Source organism: Metopolophium dirhodum, chromosome 1 (genome assembly GCF_019925205.1).
Source record: "Metopolophium dirhodum isolate CAU chromosome 1, ASM1992520v1, whole genome shotgun sequence".
Classification (NCBI taxonomy): Eukaryota; Metazoa; Arthropoda; class Insecta; order Hemiptera; family Aphididae; genus Metopolophium; species Metopolophium dirhodum.
The window spans coordinates 63854626-63882330 of NC_083560.1; the positions used below are offsets into that span (position 1 = coordinate 63854626).

The 27705-nt window shown below is 28.2% G+C and overlaps 1 protein-coding gene across 2 annotated transcripts; it reads left to right on the top strand.

Moving 5' to 3' along the window:
• The first annotated feature begins 3214 nt into the window (after nucleotides 1-3214).
• On the top strand, nucleotides 3215-27624 carry LOC132936665 (probable serine/threonine-protein kinase nek3). 2 transcript variants are annotated; one of them, XM_061003429.1, is made up of 4 exons: nucleotides 3215-3541; nucleotides 5060-5204; nucleotides 22974-24683; nucleotides 27103-27624. In XM_061003429.1, the coding sequence occupies exons 2-4, from the start codon at nucleotides 5105-5107 to the stop codon at nucleotides 27222-27224; spliced, it is 1932 nt and encodes a 643-aa protein (XP_060859412.1). In that variant the 5' UTR covers nucleotides 3215-3541; nucleotides 5060-5104; the 3' UTR covers nucleotides 27225-27624. The 2 variants fall into 2 exon arrangements, with proteins under 2 accessions (XP_060859412.1, XP_060859411.1); XM_061003428.1 differs by having other exon boundaries at nucleotides 3218-3541; nucleotides 27085-27624.
• The last annotated feature ends 81 nt before the right edge of the window (nucleotides 27625-27705 follow it).

The window sequence follows — 27705 nt, forward strand, 5'->3', positions numbered from 1 at the left end:
TGGTTAGTGATTATCATAAAAACTACTGCGCTAAAACGTTTCAAATTCTATTAAATGCAGATTTACTGAAACTTCTGAATATCTGTATTTGTATAGTAGAAATAAAATCAAACTCACGTTATATAGGTGCACGACGTTCAGCAGGGGCGTACCCAGGAATTTTTAAAGTGGGGGGGGGGGGTTCAAATTTTTTTGACATATAAAAAGTATACAATAAGTGATTTGCACCTTATTTTAAATTTTAAATTTTTTTAATCAATGGGGGGGGTCCAAACCCGAAACCCCCCTCCCCCCTTGGGTACGCCCCTGACGTAAAGTATAATATAATATAGTCTTAAGATTGTCGCACGCCAGTTCAAAACGGAACAAAATCGAAAAACGTTCAACTGGAACTTAATCAAATTGTATCTGCACATCATCCAAGAATAATTCGAATCCGACTATAATTAGGAATTGTATGACCAAAATTAGGACTTAATTTTAACGTTTTTATTAATACGTTTTAGTTTTTTGTTGTACTATGCAGTACCTGTACCTTAGAACGTTGTGACACATTTTTATTGTAACATTTTGACAATTTTAACTTTAAAGTAACGTACAAATTAATTGATATTTGTATTTAATTAATTATTTTTGCATAGTGAGTAATGATAGTAGAGACAAAAAATTCACGATATTAACGCAAGCCCTTATTGCCGAAGAAGACTTGGATAATAAAGCAAGGTGCATAAAAAGATTATGGGTACCCGAAATCAACACAAAAAGTAAAGAGCAACTAATAACTAATACTAAGTATAACTATTTTATGTTTTCATTATTAATATCACAATTTTCCATATTATTATCTTTGTTTGAATAAAAGGAGAACTCCGATCAACTCATACAACATACATAATACTTGTTGTTGTACTTTGTTATGTTATATTGTTTTTGGGTGTACCTATACAGTAGGTACACGATTTTGTAATCTCCTGCAGTTATCGTTGCTATAAAATATGTAAGCCCAATAAAGCGAATACAATAGGTATTATATTATTCACAAATATAGTACCTATATAAAATATTTAAATTATACTCGTTCGAATTTAAAATATTACATTACCAATTTTCTTACAAAGTGTTTCATTGTGAACTCAGTTGTGTTTATTTAATTAATTATTTCTTTGATGACATAATAAAGTTAGGTAAAGTTGGTAGCACGTATTATACAAGTATTGCACTGTGCAGGCATAATATTATGTTTCTTTAATTTACTGTAGGTGGTAACACATAACACATAAATATATATTAATAATATATTTACAATTATCAAATTATTATTTCAATTAGATAGATTGGTTCAAATCAAAGTAAGTACAGCACGAAAAATTATTATTTTAAACTCAATCATAAGGTATAGGTGTACAGTGTAATTTTAATTTTTGAATAATGCGTCTCGCGACTGTATATAATATCAACTTGAGAGAACACAACAAATATATTTTTGTTCTCGCTGGCCGCCGAATTTTAATAATATTTTATTCTTGAACACGGTAAACATAACGATTTTTATGGGCTCGTATCGGTATGAATGTCGATTATTTCTATAGAGTCAGATTTTACGAAAGAAACATTATCCGCGTGATCTGTGGTCGTTATTTTCTCGGTATTTTTAAATTACATTTCTGAAGCTGTGTATAACGTCGTTTTTAAACAAATGAAAAATCCATATAATACTTAGTTTTAAAATCAAAATGCAGAAGGAAAAAACGTCGACAGATACCAAGCACGGACATTATTTTCGGACCTACCTATCTGAATAGTGAATGGTTTGATAATCAACTCTAAATATTAAACATAAGCTTGAAGTGCACATTATTAGTCGGAGGCATTTGGAGCGTATCTTGTAGGTACATACAAGGGCCATAAATTGTTTTCGATGGATGGACGGATGAGTGGTACACTAGAAGGAAAAATTAATTAAATTAAATATACTGCCTCACCAGCGTGAAAAATCCAAGCGTTGCTGCTCTGATGGATTTAGAAGTTTTTTTTTGTGACCTATGTAATATTATACAATCGAACTCAACAGCCCCCTCCCCCTATTCGCTTTATAGGGTTCCATAAATGTTTATGGAATACTTCGATATTATGTCGTGCGACGATTACACTTTGTATCGTTATAAACTTATAACTTATAGATACAAGTTACCGCATCATCATTTACGTGTTTATTATACTAGTTATATATTATACTAATTACTAAAGGAAATCTTATCTAAACAACTGTAGCCTAAAGCTATAACTTGTAACGTAATTTTTATAAAATCTGTAAAGGACATTTTTATTAAATATATTATTTATAAAAATTAAATTTAACAATAAAACATAATATAGGTAGTTCAATACACTTTTAAAGACATTTATTAATAATCTCACAGTTGATTTTAATTATAAATGATTTCTTTAAAAAAAAAAAATCTTCTGTATACAAACTATAGTCCGGACGCAATTCTAATAGTCAATATTACCTACTACGCTATAAATATTAATCGTCTAAAACAAGACTTAGGCTGTTATTATAATGTCCTCCAAATTCGATTTAACCGACAGTTAATCGTAAGCTCAACTACAATACTAAATGAAAGATTGGAATGTGCACTACACGTTTATTGATTGCAATAGTGCAATACTAGAAAAGACTTCATTGGTGGAATTTCTTTTATATAGGTACCTTGGTATATTTTAACAATAAAATAATTGTTGTGTTATTCCCGTTGCAGAAATCGTAGCCGTCGGAGAAGATTATAATGCGATAGAGAGGTAATAATTTAGTATATTATATTATACAATATAATTTATACATATTACTTGTGTGATAATAATACTAGATCATAATATTATATTATTATTGCTGTGAAGTGTGGACTATAGACTAGGTACCTCACTTCAGCGGCGAACGAAAACAGTATAACAATAATATTGATTATTAATAATAATACAAATATTATATCGTATTAGAACCATGAAAGATAAATGAAAAACAAACGCGTCGTTATTATTACTTTATACATCGACAAAATATGATATTAATATTATGTAATAATGCAGCGCATTATAATTTATAATATGCTCAGGGTCTTTCCCCGCTATCATGAAATCCTTCTCTCCGACACACACGACAATCGATATCTATGGTCTTAATCACCTCGCGTTACAACAGGTACCCGTGTTATCGAACTTTACTCCATCGCAGCCCGCGGACGTCTCTCCATACACTGTTATAAGTTATTACTACGACGGCCGCGTCGCACGAGACAAGTTTTCAAAAACTTAGCCGCTCGTTAAAATCATTCAATAATAATAATAATATTATAGTTGTAGTAATTGCCGAAGAAAATGTTTCATATGTGTTTGTTTTTACTTCGTCAGAGTTCATAATATTATATAGTAATATCTCTGTCGTCGAACGGCCGCCGATTGCGCCAAGTGAACCCTTAAAGCACATCATCGTCCGATAGCGGAAAACACCGACGGGCCCGTCGATTCCGCCACAGTGCAGGTATGAAAACGTTTAGTTTATTACTTATTAGTTATTACGATAATATAAATTGTGTTAAGACACATGGGAGGACACACAGAGTACTATATGGTCCTGTACCGGTCGATCGTTTAGTATAATTTTTTTCATATACGAAAGCATTCGATTGTTGGTCCCGCGTCCACCTCCGAATCGGATCGAAATGATAATACATCATTATTATATTATTACCGTGTTTGCCAACTGCCATAATTGTAATCCGTGAAAATAATACACAATAACACTGTAAAAAAAAAAAAAAAGTTTCTCGTTATTAAATTTTATTTCAATATAGTATATTTAAAGCTAAAAATGTACATATATAATATCATATAATATTATTATTTATTACTATTAAAATATAACTCCAGTAAGTAGGTACCACCCTACCTACCCTTGTTCACACTACAGCGCGAGCCTTTATTTTAGAGAAAAAATTTTCGTTCGCTTAAAAGTACGGCCGCGGCTTGTGTTCATATTATATGGGCAAAGGTAATGACACATTACATACATATCTACATAATAATACATTAAGGGGATACAACGTCGGCGTTGAGGTACTATGAATACTGCCACCTATACCCATCACAGACACACAACCTTTACAATATTTAAATGCATTATATTATTATACCCACGGACCACGCCATATTAATAACACGCTCGTCTGACATATTATTCTGTTTGCGCGTCCTATTATCGCGTACGAGATCATTATAATGATCACGTCGTACAATAACGACGAATCGGTACGACGGCAATAACGAGCGCACGGCCGCCATGGCGTTTTATAATAATAATAAGACGAAATAATTATTATTATCTTGTCACCGACACGAGCTGCTGTAGGTCGTAAGCAACGTAAATACATGATATGGGTAATATTATTATAATATAATATCACCTCTTCAACTGCCATTTGACCGGGACAAAAACCCGGACCATTAAATATTTTGTCAATGTTGAACGATGTTAACATTTCACCAAACATGAGCACGCGTATCCCCGAAAATTATATTACAGTGAGACTTCATACTATCGCGAAATCTTGTTGACAACAAAAAAAAAATTAATTCGCATTATAGGAAAATTCGTTGGATAGAAATGATCGAATATTAACATTAAATTTGGTTCTAATTTGGTTTCAAAAATATTTCGTTAAACAGAAAAATTTTGTTGAACGGAAATTTCACTGTATTACATGCGTGAAGTGACGATCAAAAATCCCTTGATCAAACTCAGTTTACAAGTAATTTTATTTGACAAAGTAATAATTTTCATGTCGATATTTTTCCAATACACAGTCGTTCTAATAATATTACCTATTATCGTTGGACAGCTGCACCGCGTTCGTCGTACCAATAATACAACATCAATATTATGATATTAGTATTTATAATCAATGATATTATTTAGTATAATATTACATACCATAGTATCGTCTAATCGCATTGCGATAAAATACTGGCTAACCGCGACGAAAATATTTCTGTTTTTCAGACACTAACGAGGTACCCACGGCTTTAAGTTTTGTCGAATACCACGATGGATAGAAATAGCAGAATATACAACTTCGGTCCAGACGGCCGCGACGCGTGTTGGGCCGCATTGTCGAGTTCGTGGGGCCGTTGTTCGAATCAGCAAGGTAAATATTAATATTATAAGTTATAACTATCATATTATTATATTACATCCGTGGAGTTCGGTGGACATTGGTATTTATTGTTCGACATTAAGAGAGACCTCATAAAACTACTAAATTTATCACGTCCATAATAATATGACGTATAATGAAAATGAAATGCTGTTCGTTGGTAGCATCACTCGAGAACGGTTCGACCGTTTTGGCTTAATTTTTTTTTTTAATGTTCGTAATACTCCGAGTAAGATATTTAATGGAAGAAAAATCAAAAAAGTTTCCTGCAATCAAGTAGAAATTATTTGTTTTGTTCTTTATAAATGATTGCGATTTGTATAATAATATAATATAACTGTTATTATGATTGGAAATAATAATTCTGATATTTGGTCGATATATTTTTTACCCGCGTTGGTTTATCCGAAGGTTTATCGACTCAATAACTACTGAACCATATTCAATAAAAGTTATATCAATATATTCCTTGGGACTTTGAGAGCATTTATATTTGATTTTTTTCAATCCCTAACCTAACCTTAGCTAAAAGATAGCTCACACATGATTTTTTCAGTTCACGGAAAAAGAATACTTTTTTGTTTGTTTACATGCCTACTGGATAATTAGTTACATATTATATAACTATTATAATTATTAGTAAAAATATGGCACAGGGATACATTTTTTTACAAATATATTTATAAATAAAAACAAATCTTTGGCATGGGTAACGCCGTGCGGTACAGCTATAATATTGTTATAATATCTACAGGTATAACTGTATTATAGTATTATTATAAATTATAATATCTGGACTACACGAGTACGACATTTTGTTATCGTGATTAGACCTTTGGCCGAAGTAATCACAGTTTTAAGTTATGGACGTAATAGGTATAAATGTAGCATTCACGATGCGATATTATTTTAACAATTTATATAGATATGAATATATGATTCTATAATATAGTTAACGGTTTTTAAGTCGACTTGATTAATATAGTATCATATTATGGTGGTATTTAAATAAATCATCGTTGATATCAACGAAATATGTTTATTGTTGATATTTATTTTGGAAAGTTGTACGATTATCTTACGCCTGTAAAAAATAATGAAAATCCAATGTTTGATCCATCTTTTTAACGTCCTATTTTTCAATCCTAAAACAACCTTATTTGGTATTTAGCAAACAGCATTCCGAAAACCGTTGTACCAGATTATTATAATAGTATAGGTATTATAAATAAAATCAGTTTCATAACTTAAGGGGACATAACAAAAAAAAAGATGGATAAGTGGATGTCGCTCTGCTGTACAGTAGGTTACAAGTGGGTCACTGTAATGGATGGTGTTAAATTTGAATTCAATGATATAATATCATTGTATAAGAAAAACGATTCTGAGCGAAAACGGTCAGTCAGCCTATGATTTTACCAAGTATATTTGATGATATTATTGTGAATAAAGTAATTTATATATAACCTATTTACGTGGAGCCTTGTTTTAAATTTTCAATCTTTAGCCATAAAAGTTAAACATTTTATACATTTTTAACCACAAAATAATTAATAAATTATAAATTTGATAAATGTTGTCAAAATTTGAACTTTAAATGCTTATAAAAAAAAATTGTGCCTATGTATTTTTAATATTTTTCAACTGCTATTAGAACGATATATCAGGAGCCTTATATTAAATTTTCACGCTTTTTTACCCAACAAATAAAAATTTATTGATATTTATAGAAAAAAAAACTAAAAAAACTGAAAACTGACAATGTCCGTAAACAGCTCAAAAAGAGTCAAAATATTTTCAACATTTTATGGTGTATAGAAAATGCTAATATGAACATTCAGTGAAATTTTCAAGTATCTACAGTCATTTGTTTTTTAATTATAATAAAATAAGAAAATTGTTACATGAGAAATCGAGTGAATATCAATGTTGTAAAAATATAAATTTCAGACGCTCATAAAAATTTAATTTAAGTTTCTTGTAGACATTTTTTTTTTGATAAAGGTAGACAAACTTATGAGTAATCTTATATTACATTTTCAAATCTTAGATTTAAAAAGAAAAATTTTTATGAATTCTCAACTCAAAATAATTTGCTATTTTTCGTGTTTTTTCCGTATTTTGTCAAAATTTGAACTTTAAATGCTTATAACTAAAAACTGTGACTAAGGATTTTTAATTTTTTTCATCTGCCTTTGAAACAATAACCTAGGAGCCTTCTATTAAATTTTCAAGCTTTTTTAATCAACAGAAAAAATTTTATTGATATTTATAGAAAAAAAAACTAAAAAAATTGAAAACTGACAATGGCCGTAAACAGCTCAAAAAGAGTCAAAATATTTTGTAAATTTTATGGTTTTTAGAAAATGCTAATATAAACATTCAGTCAAAATTTCATGTCCCTACGGTCATTTGTTTTAGAGTTACACCAAAAACCAAAATCGATTTTCTCAAAAACAGATTTTGCGTAAAAATTCCCGTTTTTCCTTAATTTTTCTTTTGTTTTTCACGTCGCTTGTGAAAACTACTGGGAAATTTTTACTTTTGACCCCCCAAAGTACCAACTAGATTCACTTTCCTATCAGAAAAGTTACTATTGAAGAAAATCCAAGCACTTTTACTGTCCTAAAAGGTGATGACAGACATAAAAATAAAAAAAAATTAAAAAAAATTAAAAAAAAAACACACATCATTGTAGAATCAATACATTCATCGCTTCGCTCAGAATCTAAAAGATGGTATTATTATATATTTTTTTTTTATTTAGACTAAAAGCAAAAATATAAAACAGTATACAGAATGTAACAAACACAACATTTTAAACAATCAAAAATCAATATATTTATAAAACTACGTATTTTTACTTTTAATAATAAAAAGGTGGATAAGTGGATGTCGCTCTGCTGTACGGTAGGTTACAAGTGGGTCACTGTAATGGATGGTGTTAAATTTGAATTCAATGATATAATATCATTGTATAAGAAAAACGATTCTGAGCGAAAACGGTCAGTCAGCCTATGATTTTACCAAGTATATTTGATGATATTATTGTGAATAAAGTAATTTAGATATAACCTATTTACGTGGAGCCTTGTTTTAAATTTTCAATCCTTAGCCATAAAAGTTTAAAATTTATAAATTTTTAACTATAAAATAATTAATAAATTATAAATTTGATAAATGTTGTCAAAATTTGAACTTTAAATGCTTATAAAAAAAAATTATGCCTATGTATTTTTAATATTTTTCAACTGCTATTAGAACGATATATCAGGAGCATTATATTAAATTTTCACGCTTTTTTACCCAACAAATAAAAATTTATTGATATTTATAGAAAAAAAACTAAAAAAATTGAAAACTGACAATGTCCGTAAACAGCTCAAAAAGAGTCAAAATATTTTCAACATTTTATGGTGTATAGAAAATGCTAATATAAACATTCAGTGAAATTTTCAAGTATCTACAGTCATTCGTTTTTTAATTACAATAAAATAAGAAAATTGTTACATGAGAAATCGAGTAAATATCAAATGTTGTAAAAATATAAATTTCAGACGCTCATAAAAATTTAATTTAAGTTTCTTCTAGACATTTTTTTTTTGATAAAGGTAGACAAACTTATGAGTAATCTTATATTACATTTTCAAATCTTAGATTTAAAAAGAAAAATTTTTATGAATTCTCATCAAAATAATTTGCTATTTTTCGTGATTTTTCCGTATTTTGTCAAAATTTGAACTTTAAATGCTTATAATTAAAAACTGTGACTAAGGATTTTTAATTTTTTTCATCTGCCTTTGAAACAATAACCTGGGAGCCTTCTATTAAATTTTCAAGCTTTTTTACTCAACAGATAAAATTTTATTGATATTTATAGAAAAAAAAACTAAAAAAATTGAAAACTGACAATGGCCGTAAACAGCTCAAAAAGAGTCAAAATATTTTGTAAATTTTATGGTGCATAGAAAATGCTAATATAAAAAACATTCAGTCAAAATTTCATGTCCCTACGGTCATTTGTTTTAGAGTTACACCAAAAACCAAAATCGATTTTCTCGAAAACAGATTTTGCATAAAAATTCCCGTTTTTCCTTAATTTTTCTTTTGTTTTTCACGTCGCTTGTGAAAACTACTGGGAAATTTTTACTTTTGACCCCCCAAAGTACCAACTAGATTCACTTTCCTATCAGAAAAGTTACTATTGAAGAAAATCCAAGCACTTTTACTGTCCTAAAAGGTGATGACAGACACAAAAATAAAAAAAAAAATAAAAAAAAAAACACACATCATTGTAGAATCAATACATTCATTGCTTCGCTCAGAATCTAAAATATAATATTAAACATTTGTTTTTTATTTTATATCAAAATATATTTAATTTGTTTAACACGTAGTTGTTTTTAACCATCTAAATAGTTTGAATAATATTTTACTTAATTTTTTACAGAAACAGTACTCAGTGAAATTATAACTTATTCGGAACGAAAAAAATTTCGGTTTCGACAGTTTTGTAAAAAATAATTTTGTTGTTTTTGAATGTTTCGTGTATTATTTATACTATTAGTACATTTTTAACATAAAAGAAACAATTTTGATCACCTTTACATCAGGTCTTATAACTTTGGGTTATAACATGTAATTAACTTCCTGTTAATAGGTATTTGATAGCATCGTGTGGGTTATGGTTATAATATGTATTTATTATTTTATCATATTTCTCATACAAAGTTTATACAACTGTAATATATTATATTAGTTATTACTTGTTACAGATATTATGTATATTTTCAAACGTTATTGGTATAAATATTCTGTTGGATTTAAGATTTTAGATAATGTTTAATTTACTCGTTAAGTTGTAGTAGGTACATAATATACGTAAATAAATACACCTCTCAGTATAGTTTTTATCAGATTTTAGCCAGTTTGTTGATTAATCAGCATGACTTGTATAATTATATTTTTATGTTTTTACTATAAACAATGAATAAGTAGGTACTGACTTTAATAAAATAAATTAAAGAAACATCAAATGCATTGAAAAATTAAACAATTATGTACACCTGAAATGTTTGAATTGATGAAGTGACTCACTCGAACGGTGATTTATTTCCTCGGGGTTTTTAATGTTCAAATTGATTTATCTGTATTACAAAATCATTTTAAACTGGTTATACATTTATATATTGGATAATAGCTGTAAAAAATATCGTTTTTAAAGCCATTTAAATGAATTTCAAACAAATGTTGATTAAAAGTTTTTAAATAATTTTAAGCTTTAGTTGAGTTTTTGTATAGCAGTATAACTCTAATTAACTTATTATTGTGTATACGCTATACACTAAAGTCTACGATAACAGCGCATAATATATTATACATAAACTATTAATCAAAATAAATATATCCTGTTTAACTTTTAGTCAACCGCAAGCACTTCTTTGAAACTTAAAGTGACTCAAATAAGAACATTTTTAATGAACACAGTACCTAGTATTATAAATCGTTGGTTTATTTTTTTGTTCAAACAAATACATTACCATTAAATTACTTTTCATTAGAAAATTATATTAATTAACAGTAAGGTGGTTTTACTAAAAGATAATTTAAAATGTTATTTTTTTATGAACGGTGAACACCCCTAGTGGATCACCCTTAACAGAAAAGTCGGCTTAACCAAAATGTGTTTTTAAGCTATACAAACAATATAATATTATATTAATTCTGGAATATAATAAGATACCATTTTTAATTAAAGCTTACGTTCCAATTATGAAAATTTGAGAAAAACAATTTTTAATTCCATTCTAATGATTTTTTTGGAAAAAAGTTTTAAGCATTGTGTAACTACTATTATAAATATTTACATTTACTTTAAATAATATGTTTATGTATGGAGTGGTCTCTAACTCCGTTAGTACACCTCGTCAGTAATTTTTTGCATAAGTTATTTTTTCAAAACAAAATTATACAGTATTATTATTTATAAATGGATGAAGTATTTTTAATTATTTTTAATTTTTATCATTTAAATACTTTTCATATCATTTTTAAAAAAGGAGATAATCAATTTCTATGTCTATTTTATCTTATATGTGTAAAAGTTCAATTATTGTTTTCATTAGGTAATTATATAAATATAAACGCAATAAAGCTATGTTATTTATTATATTATTATTTTTATTGTGAATTAATTAGATTCATAACTTTATTGAGTTTATTAATTATTTTGCTTAGTGAAATCATTGGATTACTAATTTAAAATTTACACTTTTAAGAAAAATTGATCTTATACAAACTGATGATATCCATTTTTTTTTAATTTATGGAAAGTACACTTTATGGTAAATGATAAAAATAAAACAATAAATGTGAAAAGTATAAACAAAAAAAAATGTATCCATTTATAATTAATAATGACACTGTTGTAATATTGTTTTGAAAAAATGTCTTGTAGGAAAGATGACTGACGAGGTATAATAATATAGTAGGACACCACTCCGTACACAAACATATTATTTACAATAAATGTAAACATTTTTATTAGCAGTAAAGTATAGTTGTAATATTCAAAATATTTTCTCAAACTATAAAACTTGGTTTTGTTGAACTTTTATAATTTTAGACATCAAACTAAATTTAATGATAATGAAGAATAGGTAATTAATATAGTAATTACCAAACCACCAGTCTTGTTTATTTCCTGAATAATTAAAATAGTCCAACATTTAATAAACCCAAACTAGATATATTATTATATATTCAGCTATGTTATTGTTGTGTACTTGAGTAATATAATAAACTGAATATGTTGATTAAACATAAATAAATATGTACAATGTGGTATTCAATAAGTTTTTTAAATAATATTCAAATGCATTATAGCAGAAAAATCAAATTTAAATCTATAAAGATTTTTTAAAATAGTAGGTAGGATAAAATATTGTATTGTTTTAGATTAGTTAGTTCATAAATTGAATTTAATTTAATTTCTATTTTATGTTTAAATTAACATCAAATGTAAAACATCCTCTGAAGACTTTTAATACTTATAAGTTGGTTTATTCAATTTGCTTTACTAAAATATTATAATTTATAAACAAAAATAAAAATAATAAAAAAATGTACATTATAAATTAATAATTAAATTTATTCTTTGAACGACTATTAATATATATTTAATAACTATTTGACTACCAACTTTATAATTAACAAATTTCAATGTATGCAAAAAAAATTTTTAAATATTTATTCACGTGGAACATTTCCCTCAAAAAGTTTTCTTTTTACAAATAAATGAATATGTTTTTGTACTTATTTGTGTATAATATATAATATGATATATTTATACAGCATGGTTGTATAATATAACATTATAACGGATCTTACTTCGTTCACCTAGGTATAAATTACTTAACAAATATTATCTTTTTTTCTTTTTATTGACCATGGTTATATAATTTAAAAACAACGACTTACGGGATATACAAGTGAATTGTATTTTGTTCCATACAGAGATGATCAAAAATAACACAAGCGGACAAAATTACATTCAGGGGAATTTTGGGATTAGGTTTTATAGCCGGTCTCGCCACCGTTCCAAATGGTAATTAACTAGGTATTATTTAATATTATTATATTACATTTTGTTGGAAACATTTTAAAGACAATTGTTTACTAGTTTCCATATTATATTTTTCAAATATGTATTGGCATATAAAATACTATTGTGACATTTAATTACTTATTTATTTTTAACAAAATAACGTATTAGAAGTAAGAATAGTATTAGAAATATTATTTATTAAGCATGAATAATGTGACTTTACCACAGACGTGTTGATAAATATTAATTATATATGTATTTATCAATATTCTGATGTTTCTGTTTTTGAATATACATTAGATATATATACATATTTTAGTAACATACTTATCAGGATCTAGAAATTAAAATTTTTAACTATTTACAAATAATTTAAAAGTTTATCCACTTGAATTTATTTGACTATTGACATACATACACAATTAACTTTTAAGTATGTACCTATAGGATTCGGTTAGGTTAGGTAATCAAATTATTTGCACAAGTCGTGATAAGCATCGTGGGCTATTGACGGGTGACTAATGTTACCCCTATTTTTAAGTACCTAATTAATACAATATATTGGTTTTTATCTTTAAATATAAATACGAAGTTCTTTGTAAATATATCTTTTTATTTTTTTTCTGATAATATTTTCTATATTCTGCGAACTTATAATAATTATTATAAACCAGAAACTCGTAATAAACAAAATATTTTTCTGGATAATACGAAAATTCAAAATTAACTTAATTAGGAAAATGAAATAACATGAGTTGATTTTAAGTTAATGTAGAGGAAAATGAGTTACGTTAAAGTTAAGTTAATTAAAACACCGAACTAGTAAGTTAAGTTAATAAGTTAAAATCAACTAAACTTTTAATTTATTAACTCGTAGCCCAGCCTTGAGTTTACGTATACGAATATTATGTTAATATTATAGTATACCAACACACATATTTATATTATGAGACATATTATAATAAAATATTATTCAAAAAAGAAAACAAGAAATATTTAAGACGTTCACTTATACCTAATATTTCATATTTGTAAGAACTGACAACAAATAAAAATAAATTATTTATAAAAACGGACAAAACGTCTTTTGGTAATAATTTATAGTAAATTTATAAACTGAGTGAGGGGATGTGAATTAAATTGTATAAGTTACACAAATTAGTTTATGAAATATAATAACAAACCGGCTTAGTATATTTTATCTAAATAAATGTTAAGGGAGTTGAATGTAGCAAAGTTTTTTTACAGATTAAATCTGAAAGCTTGACAAAATAATTATGACTGGTTTACGTCTTAATATATAATAACCAGATTTTGCAATTACGTAAACAGATTTGACTTGATCAACATCTTTTTTTTTTATAACATTTTATTAGAACCCTATTTTTATTTCTGAAAGTTTGAATATTTATTTCATTGTACTAAAGAAAACTAAATATTTTATTCAGTCCGGTTTTTTTATTAAGACCAATATTATAATACTGCACTCAACTGCAATGGTATTTATGTCTAAAAATTACGATGCGTCTTGAATTGACAACAATTAAAATACACTTACCCCTTGACCCTTGTGACAGTAAATGTTGTAGTATTATATACATTTTATGTAAGAGTATACCTAATATATACATATTATTAAACAGTATCCACGTCACATTAATTGTAACAAAATATCAATAATTATAACTTTTTATTTGTCATTATATTACATAATATATATATTATATTCAGACTTGGGTAGTATCGCATAAGGGCATCCGCTGTGAGGGGGAAAGTAGGGGAAGTTGCTTTCTCTTGCCATTTTATAGGTAAATTATCATAATCATTATTTATGATTTTAATGCTCTAAAAAAATTCGATAAAGCCCTAAAAATTCTGAATAATGCACTAAATTATATTTATTTTTAATAATATCGATATTATATTCCAATATAAATTTCGTATAATAATGATATACATTTTAAACTTTTAAAAGATTGTAAAAAAGTTTTACAGACAGAACTGATTGTTTTTGATTTCTTTAATTTGAAAAATTAATTATTTCTTTTTTTTATAGGTTTAGATAATAATATATTTATTTACCTGTAAATAGATAAATACTAGATATTATAGTTTGTTAAATTCATATAAAAATCATGTAAAACCATATATACCTACAAATTTTAGAAAACTTGCCCTAAAAAGCTTAAAACACATGTAAAAAATGACCTTAAAATTTAAAATGATCAAAGAATGCAAAATAAAAACTTCTTATTCTATTCGTGTTTATTATAAAACGAGTATCGTGTAGCTAGATTCGGAAAACAATGCAAAATGAATCGAAATCCCAACTTCAATCATTATCTATGCAATAAAATAATATCACAAAATAAATATTTCAAAAAATTAAAATTAATACATTCTTTTTTTACCCAGTGATTTTTATTACACTCGTTTATCAACGTGAGGACTAAGAATGTTGCTTTTATAGACTTATAACATCTAGTGGTGGGGCCAAGTTAAGTCCTGCAGGGTCAACCAAGTTTTTAGTTTTTTGATAAAGAAATTAAATGTTCATGGATTGCATACAATAGTTTCAACTTTTCAAGTTTGTGGTATCAATGGTTGAATAATTTAGAAACATTTAATTTTATCAATTTCCTAAAATTATCAAATCAATGTTAACATTTTGCTAATTTAAATTAAAAAACAATTAATTAAAATGAATGCTGTAAGATTAAGTTTTAACTAACCATCTACGAGTAATTCATTAATAATTGTTACATTCCCTACCTATATGAAAGTAAACAAGTCACAAGCAATACTTTATCACTAATCGGACAGTGGAACAAACAATTTAAAAAATAAAATATCCCCCCCCCTTGACAAATTCTATTGGACGTCCTTGGTATTGCATTATTTTACATATTAAATTATTTACCTCTAGAAGCAATCGCTAACTATTTGACATTTTTGCCAAATACTTATTACGTTTTGGTGAGTAAATAAAATGTTACCGTAGTGTGTCGGTAAACAATCATATTTACTCCAGTGAATAGTGATGATAATAATATAGCTATAACGAATTCTGTTAAATTTTGAAGTTAAATGCCATGGTTAAAGAGTGTGGTGGCAAGTTTAAAAACTACGAAATATTATAACCTAAGATAATAAATAAACACAGAAAACCTATATTATAGCTCTTACACAAATATTTGGCAGAAGGTTTTTATTGTTCATTTTAAATATACAATAATCAAACAAGTTGGGAAAGTTCACTCTGCGAGCGTGCTAAATTCCAGGTTTTCAAATGTATCTTAATATAAAGCAATAAACTATAATTCGTGGCAATTTGATTTTTCGGCATTCTTTGGATGACATTAATCTATATTAAATACTTAGACAATAAGTAATTATTATCTTAACAACAATCAAAATTAAATATCTTAATACAAACAATTGTAACTATGTAAAGTAAATACAAACAATAGTGAATAAATAAATATCTTAATATCAACAATCGTAACTATATTGTACTGGTAACTAACAGACGGGCGGACACAACGGGGATATAAGGTGTTATATTTTATACTTATATTTTGAAACCTAATAAATTATCGTATTCGATAAACGTTTAATTTTAAGAGGATATGGTGTTATATTCATATTACAAACGTACAAAGCTGGGCAAGTTAACCAATTTGTTTAACTAGTTAAAGTTAAGTTATCCTAAAATAAAAAATAACTAAGTTAAGTTAAAGTTAGTTTTAAAAGTTACTGAATTTGAATAACTAAGTTAAGTTACAAATTTTCATGAAAATAATAACTAAGTTAAGTTTAAAGTTAAGTTACTTTTTTTTTTTTAAATACCTAACTTACTCTTAAACGTTTTTTTTATCTCATCGTAGGAATAAAAACTAGTTAGGTTAGGTTAGGTTAGATAAAACAAATTAATAACAAATGTACAGACTATATTATCTGAGGCCATTTATCCGTCAACACTTCATTAACTTTGGCATTTTCTTCTCCAAGTTTGGTAGAATAAATTATACTTGGAGAATAAAAATAAATAAAAATAAGCTAAGTAGGTACCTACTTAGAGTATAACTGTTTACTTAAGTTATTATAACAGCACAAAAAAAAATAATAGATTAAGCAAATTTTAAGTCATGGTATACGACATACGTATATTATATTATTATGAAATATTAAATAACAAAATCAGTATCGGCACTCAGCACTATAAAGCATTAACGCTCAAAGGATTGACGAATGACTAAATTCACTGTTGGAACTTGGAACCCTCATAGCCTACACTCACACTAGTTGACACACTACTACATAAGCTGATATTATATAATATAGAGACTCGTTAATTGACAACAGTTAATTCTTATATATTATTTTATTTATATACCAATATAATATTATAGGTATGTAGAGTATAGTTTGTAGAAAACACAGCATAAGTATCACAAAAGTAAAATGAATTTTCTTACGAATTTATTTAATTTTCTTACTCACCGTATCATAAATTACTAAATAGGTCCGTTCTGGAAATTGTATTATTACCTACCTATCAATGTATACAGTACACTAGTAACAATTTAACATACATCTTAACTGTTGTCATTTCATAGAAAATATAAACTTTCTAGTTATATTTCAAATGAGTAATAAATAAATAATAATAATCACTATTCACTATAATACTACTAATTAGTAATTACTATATGTCTATATTATAGTAAATGGTAATACATATAATAATATACATACCTACAATCGTCGTTGCGGTTCTCAGAAATATCAATGCAAATAATATACAGTTCATAAATCATAGTAGGAAAATTTTTGTAAATAACTTTTTACAAATAACTTTAATTTTAACAAAATAACTAAGTTAAGTTACAATTATTTATAAAAAGAAATAACTTAGTTTCTAACTAAGTTATTTTCTACATTCAACTTTTTTTAACTAGTTAAGTTAAAAGTTATCAAAAAAAGTAACTTGAAACTTTTTAACTAGTTACTGCCCAGCTTTTCATACGTACAACATACTACATAGTACATTTGGTCAGTTAGCCCAATATAAATGTGAAATAACTTTTTATAAAACTAGAGGTAAGAACCTATAGTATGCGTGTGTCGTCGATTTTTTTATATTTCAATTTTTAAATGGAATATTTTACGTACCCATAACATGTTTAAAAATTAAAATCATCATAAAAAAAACCTTACATTTAACTTTGATAGCAAGTCCATTCACTCACTCTAAAAGTATAGCAACTACACAAAATTGGATCGGCTGAGTGCAAATTTAGTATGTAGTACGTTTGTAAGATAGATAGAACACAATATGCAGGTATGACGTCCTATATATTTATTTTTAGAAAAATTTCACTAGATCATTTTGTTTCCCAACTTTCCACGAAAATATGTGATACTGAAATTCAATATTTTTAAATTTTTTATTGTCAACCTTCAATCGTCTTCCTGGTATTCGAAAAATATATGAACCCACGTACACGAGTTTTATTAATAATATAACTTATTCAATAGATCACCCTTTTATTTTTGTAAAAAAAAAAAACATAATTTTATAGTGTTTATATATGGGGCTGGGTTGGAGTGGTCTACAGCTTCCCCCTGGCATTCACCACTGACACGGTATCTAATATTATTAATGTATAGCAACTGGCTTTAATTTGTATTTCACGTGTGTATTTTTAAGTTAGTAAAATTATGAAAAAACCTCAATCCCACTTTAAATTATGTTTTAAATCTTAACTCAGAGAAAGTCTCGTGTGATAGTTCATCGCCGAATGATGTCGAAGCACAGTCAAAAGATACCTCAAGTATATTACAGTTTATTTTTAAATAATAACTATATACTAGGCACAAATGCACTATGCACATTAGGCTATAATACGTAATAAATACACATGTTTTAAATATCAGGCACAGTCTTACAATAGTTTTCTATAATTTACATAGAACGTAAATCATCGAATATCTTACCTACCTATTTATATTTAAATATATCCAAATCGGGGACTGGAACCGAACCTAAAAGAACCGGTTCTGGAACCGGAACCTGTAAAATATTAAGAACCGGGACCGAAACCTTTATTTTAATAAATAAAGTACCAGATCCGAACAGAAATTTTTAATTAATTAGGTTCTCTTAGGTTCAAAAATAAAATATTTGTATTTATCATATAATACTGTTTTAGTGTTTTGTGTATAAACTATGAATGATCATAATATGAATTTTCTAATATTTCTCATATTATTAATTAAACCCGCATTCTGGATAGGTATTTGAAATTATTATCCTTTTCGGTACCTAAATTATCTGGAACCCGTACCGAAATTATTTAGAACCAATACCTTTTAGATATATCAAAAAACCAGAACCGAACCGGAACTGTTATTTTATTTATGGAGAACCAGTACCGGAACCGATACCGATAATTTCAAAAAGTTCCTGTTCTTGGATTCCAAAGTCTATATTATTTAATACGATTTAATAAAATTAATTCTTAAATATTATTTTGATTAAATTTGTTTAATTTGGGCATTTTTTTCAAACATTTATTACTTAAATGCATTTCGAGAAAAATACGTTTTATAACTAGTATTATTCGTCAATTCTTATACACATTTTTACATTCCACTCTAAATTCTGATAACTCTAATGAAACTTTGATGTATAAATGTTGTCATTGACCGATTTAAAATCGTAGACTGTGAACACGCTGCAGTGCTGCACAGTATACACTGTACAGATCGCTAAATAAATAAAAATCTGAAAAGAAAATTGTACAATATACAAATTTTAAACTATAGTATAATTGAAGATGTCTTATATTATAATTGTAAAATATATTGATATCGATCGATGTTTATTCACTAATAAAAATTAGATTTTTCTCGTGTAAAACGATTAAATTAAAATGTGTTTAAAAAAACCGTAGGTACCTATGACTCAAGTGAATATAAAAAAACTTTCGGGATTAAAATTGATCGAGGTTATTTTATTATTTATAAAAACGTGCCTACCTATTACACGTGCGTGCATATTTAAAATGTGTAATTAATGAACTGCGCGATTGTTTCATTATTACAGTTTTACGGTTTTTTCAATCACTTTGTACATAGGCACCTACCAATAATCCTAAAAAAAAAAGCTCGTAAAGTAATGATAATACAGTTTCTTGAACTGTTGTAATATATAACAGCTGTATATACACTATGCATACTCGAATAAATTGTCTCCGAGCCAAGTTACAGAACTGTGCGTACCTATACAACTAACTACTAAGTGCGTTTATTAAAAAAGTTTTTATCGGTGAATAAATTGGTTTCAACTTTTTTATTTTCATTCTATGTTTTTAGTAAATAAACAACACAGTTACACTTTTGTTGTACTCGCCAATTATTTTGACTACGTCGTAATTGAATAGAGTTTTGTAAGGCAGTTACAATGCACTGTACATGTTTCATAATATTTATTTGAACACCTAATACTGCAGTGCACTCTAGTGTTCATGCGTAGCAACTGGTAAGTGTAAACGCCTCCAAAAGATTTCAAAACCGCGGTAAAAGCTAAAAAAATAATAATAAAAAAACATTAAAAACGTGTTAACTGAATGTTTACCTCTACTTATAAAATATTTTGTTTTTAACGTTTATAATTGAGTGTAAATTATATTTATTTTTTAACCTAATTTTACATGATATTGTATGCTTTTCATATACCTATTTTTGTTTAAAACCAGAGAACGTTTTCCTTAAAATTCGTAAGAAAATTCATTTTACAAAAACAATTTATAATACCTAGTAAACAAAGGACATTATTTTCATTTTCGGCTACTCTAAGTAGCGTAGATATTTTCCATAAGTTTCCGATAGCCTGAGGAAATCACATTTCGCCAACTAACTTGTATGAGTGTTATTTGATAGTTGAATGCAAAATATTATATTTAATTTCGATTTTAGTTTCTAGTAAATATAACACTCTATTGTATTATAAACAAAATGTAAATAATGACTATGGAACTCAGAGTGAAACATCAAAACCTTAACGTTAATTTACCGTTATTTTCGTGTAGATTTCTTAACAACAAAAATAGACAAATTGACAAGCTTTTGGAAACATATAATTCTTACTTAGTTACTTAGTTTATATTTTGTATACAGTATACACATGTAAAAAAATACAAATATAAATATATAGGTACCATTTCATTTGAGTTAGCTTGTCACTGAGGCCTCGAGTTATTTCTACGTTTTGGTAATGGTTATACAAAATTATAATACTGTATCTGCATAAGTGATATATTTATACATACTACCTAACATTTTTTTTCGAAAATTGTATAAACTGTACGTAATATATATTTTGGTATAATAAGGTAAAGAGATATCTGAATCATTAAATGATTTATACAATTATTAACTAATATGTATGCTTCATAAAGGAGCCATCCAACGATGGTAATTTAACAGTGAGTTTATATATTATAACTTATAACTTACACTTCAAAAGGTTATTCTTAAAAATTTAAAATTTAAAAAAAAAAAAGCATCATCTTTGCATTGCATACTAATACGTGAAATTGCAATTGAAATAGTGTATTTGTATTTAATGTTGAAAAATGATACTTAGTAATTACTTATTAGAATAACTTTGTACTATTTAAAATACATTTTTATTTTTATTTCAAAATATTATTCAATGTAGATAATCAATAATGAGAAATGTATTTGAATATAATTGTTTATATGTACCTAAGTCATTAAATTATAATATTATTATATTTATAATATTATTGATATTAAGTACAATAATATTTTAATGTAACACATGGGTCCAAAACTCCTAACACATAGGTTCTTGGTTCTGTAAGGAACTCTAAAAGCCATTTCTATATATAGACTTGAATCACTTATTCCAACTTTTTGATTTCTATTCTAAACAGTGTTCCTAATTGAATTTAGTACAGTTTAGTACAAAAAGTAAGAATTTTTCAACTAAATTGTATGCTTTACAGAATCGAAAGCTTTTGGTGTACAAACAAATGTTGATGGCCTTTTATTTCAATCGTAGATTTACATCTTCAGTATATTTGTACCTTTCTTGTGAAATTAAACATATTATAGATATTACCTAATAAAAATGATTTAAAATATGTTATAATGTACCTAATTACTGTTTTTAGAAACGCATGGGCATTCTGAACTTGTATAATATTTGTGAGTTGCTCATTAACTAAATGTATTAAATAAATATTGCTACCAAGATTTGATGCTTTTTTTTTAACAATATAACAAATGTAAAGAAAACTTTGTGGGAATTTAATTTAAGATTTATAATTACATTTAATGTACAAACTATCCTTATTTATATTCCGTATTCCAATTTTTTATAATAGAATATAGATCTATAAATCATTATAATACAAATGAGTAGTTATGGTGTCACTTTATGGAGGAAGGGTGTCAAAGAAAGTATTTACCTCGTTTTGAGTTATAAAAGCCTACTTATGATGGAATATTTTAGCCGATTCGACTTCATGAAAAAAGTATAGTTTTCTCTAATTGATTGTATATAACTTAATATTTTCTTACTCATATCCTTGATCTACGTCCGTACTTATTATTAATATAACTAACTATTCTATAGTTTTAAAAAATGTATACACTATGATTGGTAGACCTATTGATAATTATATAAATACGTACTTCTTAAAATGGCCAATGTTGCCATTAAATACCAAACAACGACAGTAGCCACAGTCCTTGTTAATTAAATAGGAATATTGTAGCATGAAAAAATCGCCTTAAATCCTAGGTTGTAAATAACAAAAACCACGGGAAGATCAAGAAACAAAAGAAACAAACAGCAATTATTTGTAAAACGAACGGTAAAAATGTTGCCATTTAGTATAATCTAAAATAGGCGTGTAATTAATCGATATTTATATAATATTATACCTTAACAGAAATTAGTTTTTACTTATAAATATAATAACAATAATAGTATGGAAAATTAAATGTCATATTTGTATTAAACTAAATACTGTTCTCCTGTGTAAATACGTATACAGAACTCCTATAAATTATAAAAATAATTACTAATAATAAATGTTATGGTTGTCTGTTCACAGGATCATTTAATTCGAGGTCGGTCAATTCATGTAGGTCAACCAAAAAAACTAGCGTTTTTAAGACGTCACTGTCTCCGCGGCCACAGCCACCACCATCATCTTCGCCGAGGGTCCTCAAACGCAAATCGGGCGTACAACAACCGTCGATATTGGCCAACAATCGGCAATCCAGTTCGGTTGAGGTTGTGAAGCTAACAATTTTGGAACCACCGTCAAGTAATGATCAGTGCAACTGCAGCCAGTCTGGATATTCGGAACTACCCGTCGTGAACGGCGTCACGAGCAACAATAATAACAACAACGATAATGACAAAAACAATCAGAAGTATGAAGTATTGGAAACGATTGAGTTCGTTAACCAGAAGCAGCAGCAACTGGTGTGCGTGACTGACTCCGAATCTTCGATAGACATTACAGAACCGGCCACCGTCTACGCCGAGAAGCCAGTGTTCGTATTACAAAACGAATGTGATGACCCCATTTTATCTGTGTCTCGTCCACCGACTCCATCCAATGCCAACAAGCAGCCAATCGAGAGTGCACAGCAGATCGAAGGTGACAACGTTTCATCTATGTCCTGTCCACTGACTCTGCCCAATACCGTCGAGCAGCCAATCGAGAGTTCACAGCAGATTGAAGGTGACAACGTTTCATCCATGTCCGGTCCATTGACTCCACCCTATACCGTCAAACAACATATCGAGATGGTACATCAGATCGAAAGTGACAACGTTTCATCCATGTCCTGTCCACTGACTCTGTCCAATACCGTCGAGCAGCCAATCGAGAGTTCACAGCAAATTGAAGGTGACAACGTTTCATCCATGTCCGGTCCATTGACTCCACCCTCTACCGTCAAACAACATATCGAGATGGTACAGCAGATCGAAAGTGACAACGTTTCATCCATGTCCTGTCCACTGACTCTGTCCAATACCGTCGAGCAGCCAATCGAGAGTTCACAGCAGATCGGAGGTGACAACGTTTCATCCATGTCCTGTCCACTGACTATGTCCATTGCCGTCGAGCAGCAAAATGATAGTGTGCAGAAGACCGAAAGTGATGACGTTTCATACATGTCCTATCCACTGACTCTGTCCAATACCGTCGAGACGCCAAACGAGAGTTCACAGCAGATCGGAGGTGACAACGTTTCATCCATGTCCTGTCCACTGACTCTGTCCACTACCGCCGAACAGCAGATCGAAGGTGAAAACGTTTCATCCGTTTCTTATCCACTGACTATGTCCATTGCCGTCGAGCAGCAAAATGAGAGTGTACAGAAGACCGAAAGTGATATCGTTTCTTCCATGTTCTGTCCATTGACCCGGTCCACTACCGCCGAACAGCAGATTAAGAGAGTACAGCAGATCGAAGGTGAAAACGTTTCATCTGTGTCTTGTCCACTGACTATGTCCATTGCCATTGAGCAGCACATTGAGAATGAACAGCAAATCAAAAGCGACCCAGCCTTATCCATTTCTAGTCTATTGTCTCTGTCCATTGTAGTTGAGCAGCCGGTGGCCGCTAAAAACTCAGTGATGACGGAAGTTGTCGTGGCCAACCACAATAAAGTTTCACCGGTATTGTCACCACAATTTCCACTTATGACATCAACCACTGACAAAGAGAACTCGATATTCCCTAAAGTTGTCTCGCCGTCGTCGCAGCCCGAAGATGGCAATGAGTGTACGGTTCAATCGAGTACGGGTAAGAACCAAACCAAAAGTATGGTAATTTATGTTATGTGAATAATATTCGGTAATCAGCAATCGAAGTACCTATGTAATTAGTTTTTGTAACATGAGGGGATAAAACGATAAAAAAAATGCTTATAACAATCATACGTAAGAATCTAACATTGAGACAAAGAAGGCTTCAGCACGTTTGGGAATTGTATCCCAAAACGCGTCACGTATGGGTACTATTTTTTTCCAATTCCGTAACACGATTGAGCACTATATAGTATAGAATATAAACTATAGTACATATTTATTATACATATTATAAAGTTCCTTTTATGTTTGTACTTTGTTAAGTATAAACCTTTTTTATATAAGTTGTTTATAAGGCAAGAGTTCGAATTTTGCAGCTCTATAAAACTTAAAAATCACTAAAAATCAAAAAAAAAGAACCATGAAACCTAAAGAAAGCACCTAAACTATTTTTTTTAACTGATATTAAAATTAATATTAGACGCGTATTAGTTTTGTTTTATTGTTATTTAATATATGAGTAGGTATATACATATAACTGTAATACCCGTAACAGTTAGCTTAGTAGTCTATATTGTAATTAAATACATTAAAATATAATACGTATGAAAAATAAATGTATAAAATATTCAAAAAAATAATTATGACAGCCAGTTAACAGTTTGTGGATGTTATATTATGTTAATCTATAAAATAAAGTAACATTTTAGTTTAAATTCTGCTCCCACCCAACTATTTTTTGAAAATTCTGTCTTTTACTTTTGATTGCAATGAACCATTCATATTTTATAATATTTTCAAATAAGAAACTTTGCAGGAGAACTAATTTTTATGTATTGAGATATTTTAGATCATATCCTATCCAAGTTCTATCGATTAAATCAAATATATAACGCAATAAAATCGATTGAGCCATGTCCTATTGGAACCACATTATATAATATAAGAGTAAATATTGATATTTCAAATACGTTGAATTGAATACATTTTGAAAAAAAGTTACACAAAACAATGGACTTTGAAATAAAAAAAAACTCAAAAAGACCGAAAAAATTATTCCTAAAAAATAAAATCAAATTTCAAGCATTATATTCTAAGTAGTATAGATCGAATTTATAGCTGACAATCTGACATAGCTTTGTTTTAAACTAATAGAACAAAAATCAAATTCCTACAAAATCCGAACTCTATTTATAAGTTACCGCTTATATTATATTATAAACAAAACCAAAAAGTAATATCTGCGATTAAGTTTGACCCATGTATTCTGAAACATTGAAATAATTAATAATTATGATAATATGCCTTTGGTTTTTTGCTTTAAATATGAAAATCAACTGATATATTATATTATATATAAATTTGGATATTATTTAAATTAATTTGATTAAAAAGTGACCATATTGCAATAGAAGTATAGTTGTATGAAAATTATTGCGTGTCAATTTCATTGGGTCAAAGTTGGTATCATAAAACACTGTCAAATAATTGACTTAAATATTAAAGAAATATAACTATGACTAAAATGTTTTTATTTATTTTATATTATTAGCAATTTTTTTTTTTTATTATTAGGGTTAATGCTTCGATTACTAGGTCATTAGCCTGTAGTACTGTAGGGGAGGGAACTGTAGATTAGTTTACACGTGTATGTTTGTTTTGGCAGAATTTTTAATTTGGTCACCCGTAGGTATCTGCCATGCCCGGGTGGGGGATAGCGGCATTTATTCTCTGGACACCGTGACTTGCCCGAAGAAAAATACCGCCCGCGACCGAGGTATCGAACTCGGGTCGGCCACTCCACCCCCCTATCATAACTATTGTTAAAACTTAAAAGTATTAAAGTGTAATAAATTCCATGTGGCTTACATATATATACTTCTTAGCCAAAGGTTCGTGACATTGTAATCTTAGGAGTATTGAGTATACAAACGTCGTGTGAATTTGAAATACCTATCAGGTTAAAATAGTCAATTATACTACAACGCTAATAGAGAAAACCTAGCATGCGATAAATTGCATAGTATTACGATTTACGACCTACCAAAATGTGAATTAACTTCGAGAGCAATCATTATTAGTTTTGGCTCTATTGTATACAAATACGATATTAATAAAATGCTCATTAAATATTATAAGCAATGATGCCCTATGTTATGAACACTGTTATATTTTGGTAACTACCTATTAGCATAATTTCTCCTACCAACCCACAACGTCATGCTCGTCGGTGATATACGATTGCGTACGATTGCCCCTTTTAGTAAAACGATTGCGTACGTTTTTACGATTGCGTACGATTTCTACGAATAAACATCCGTGAAATTGTGGATTGGGCATACTCATTCATAACTACTAACAAAAGATTATCGTAATATTTATTATTTAATCAACAGGAATGATGGTGCTTTCAGACAAACCCGCGTTGTCCAAGTACGAGATGCAGATTAAAGAAATAGACAACAACATAATTTCGTACTCAAAATCGATACTGTGCACGGTGCTGGTCGTCGTGCTCCTTCGCGTCTTGTTCTGATACAAATCGCTAATTGTTTTCAACTATTGTATTATAAGATTTCTATGTCGTCCATTTATAACATATTATAATATTACTTACGTACGAGTAAAGTTTTCCACCAACCGGTTAATCCAAGGGAATATCGATTTTTAAATGCACTCGTCATCATTTAAACGGATGTTTTTAAAAATCGATCGTCCACAGATGACCCTAAGTAAACGTTACTCGTCCGTACTGGGTATGATAATAATAAACTTCGCATCCTAGGGATCAAAATTCTTTATTTATTTTATGTTATATATAAATCGATGTGATTTTTATTTTTTTTGTTTTTTCAATTACCTTGAGATGATTTATATTACTGTTTAGTTTATGTCATAACAATGTTTATACATCTTATAGTTTACACAATAATTACTATTATCATTATACCTTATTGCTGCACGTCCATTATTCAACCACACAAAATATTGTTATCGCAACTGCAGCAAATTTAGAC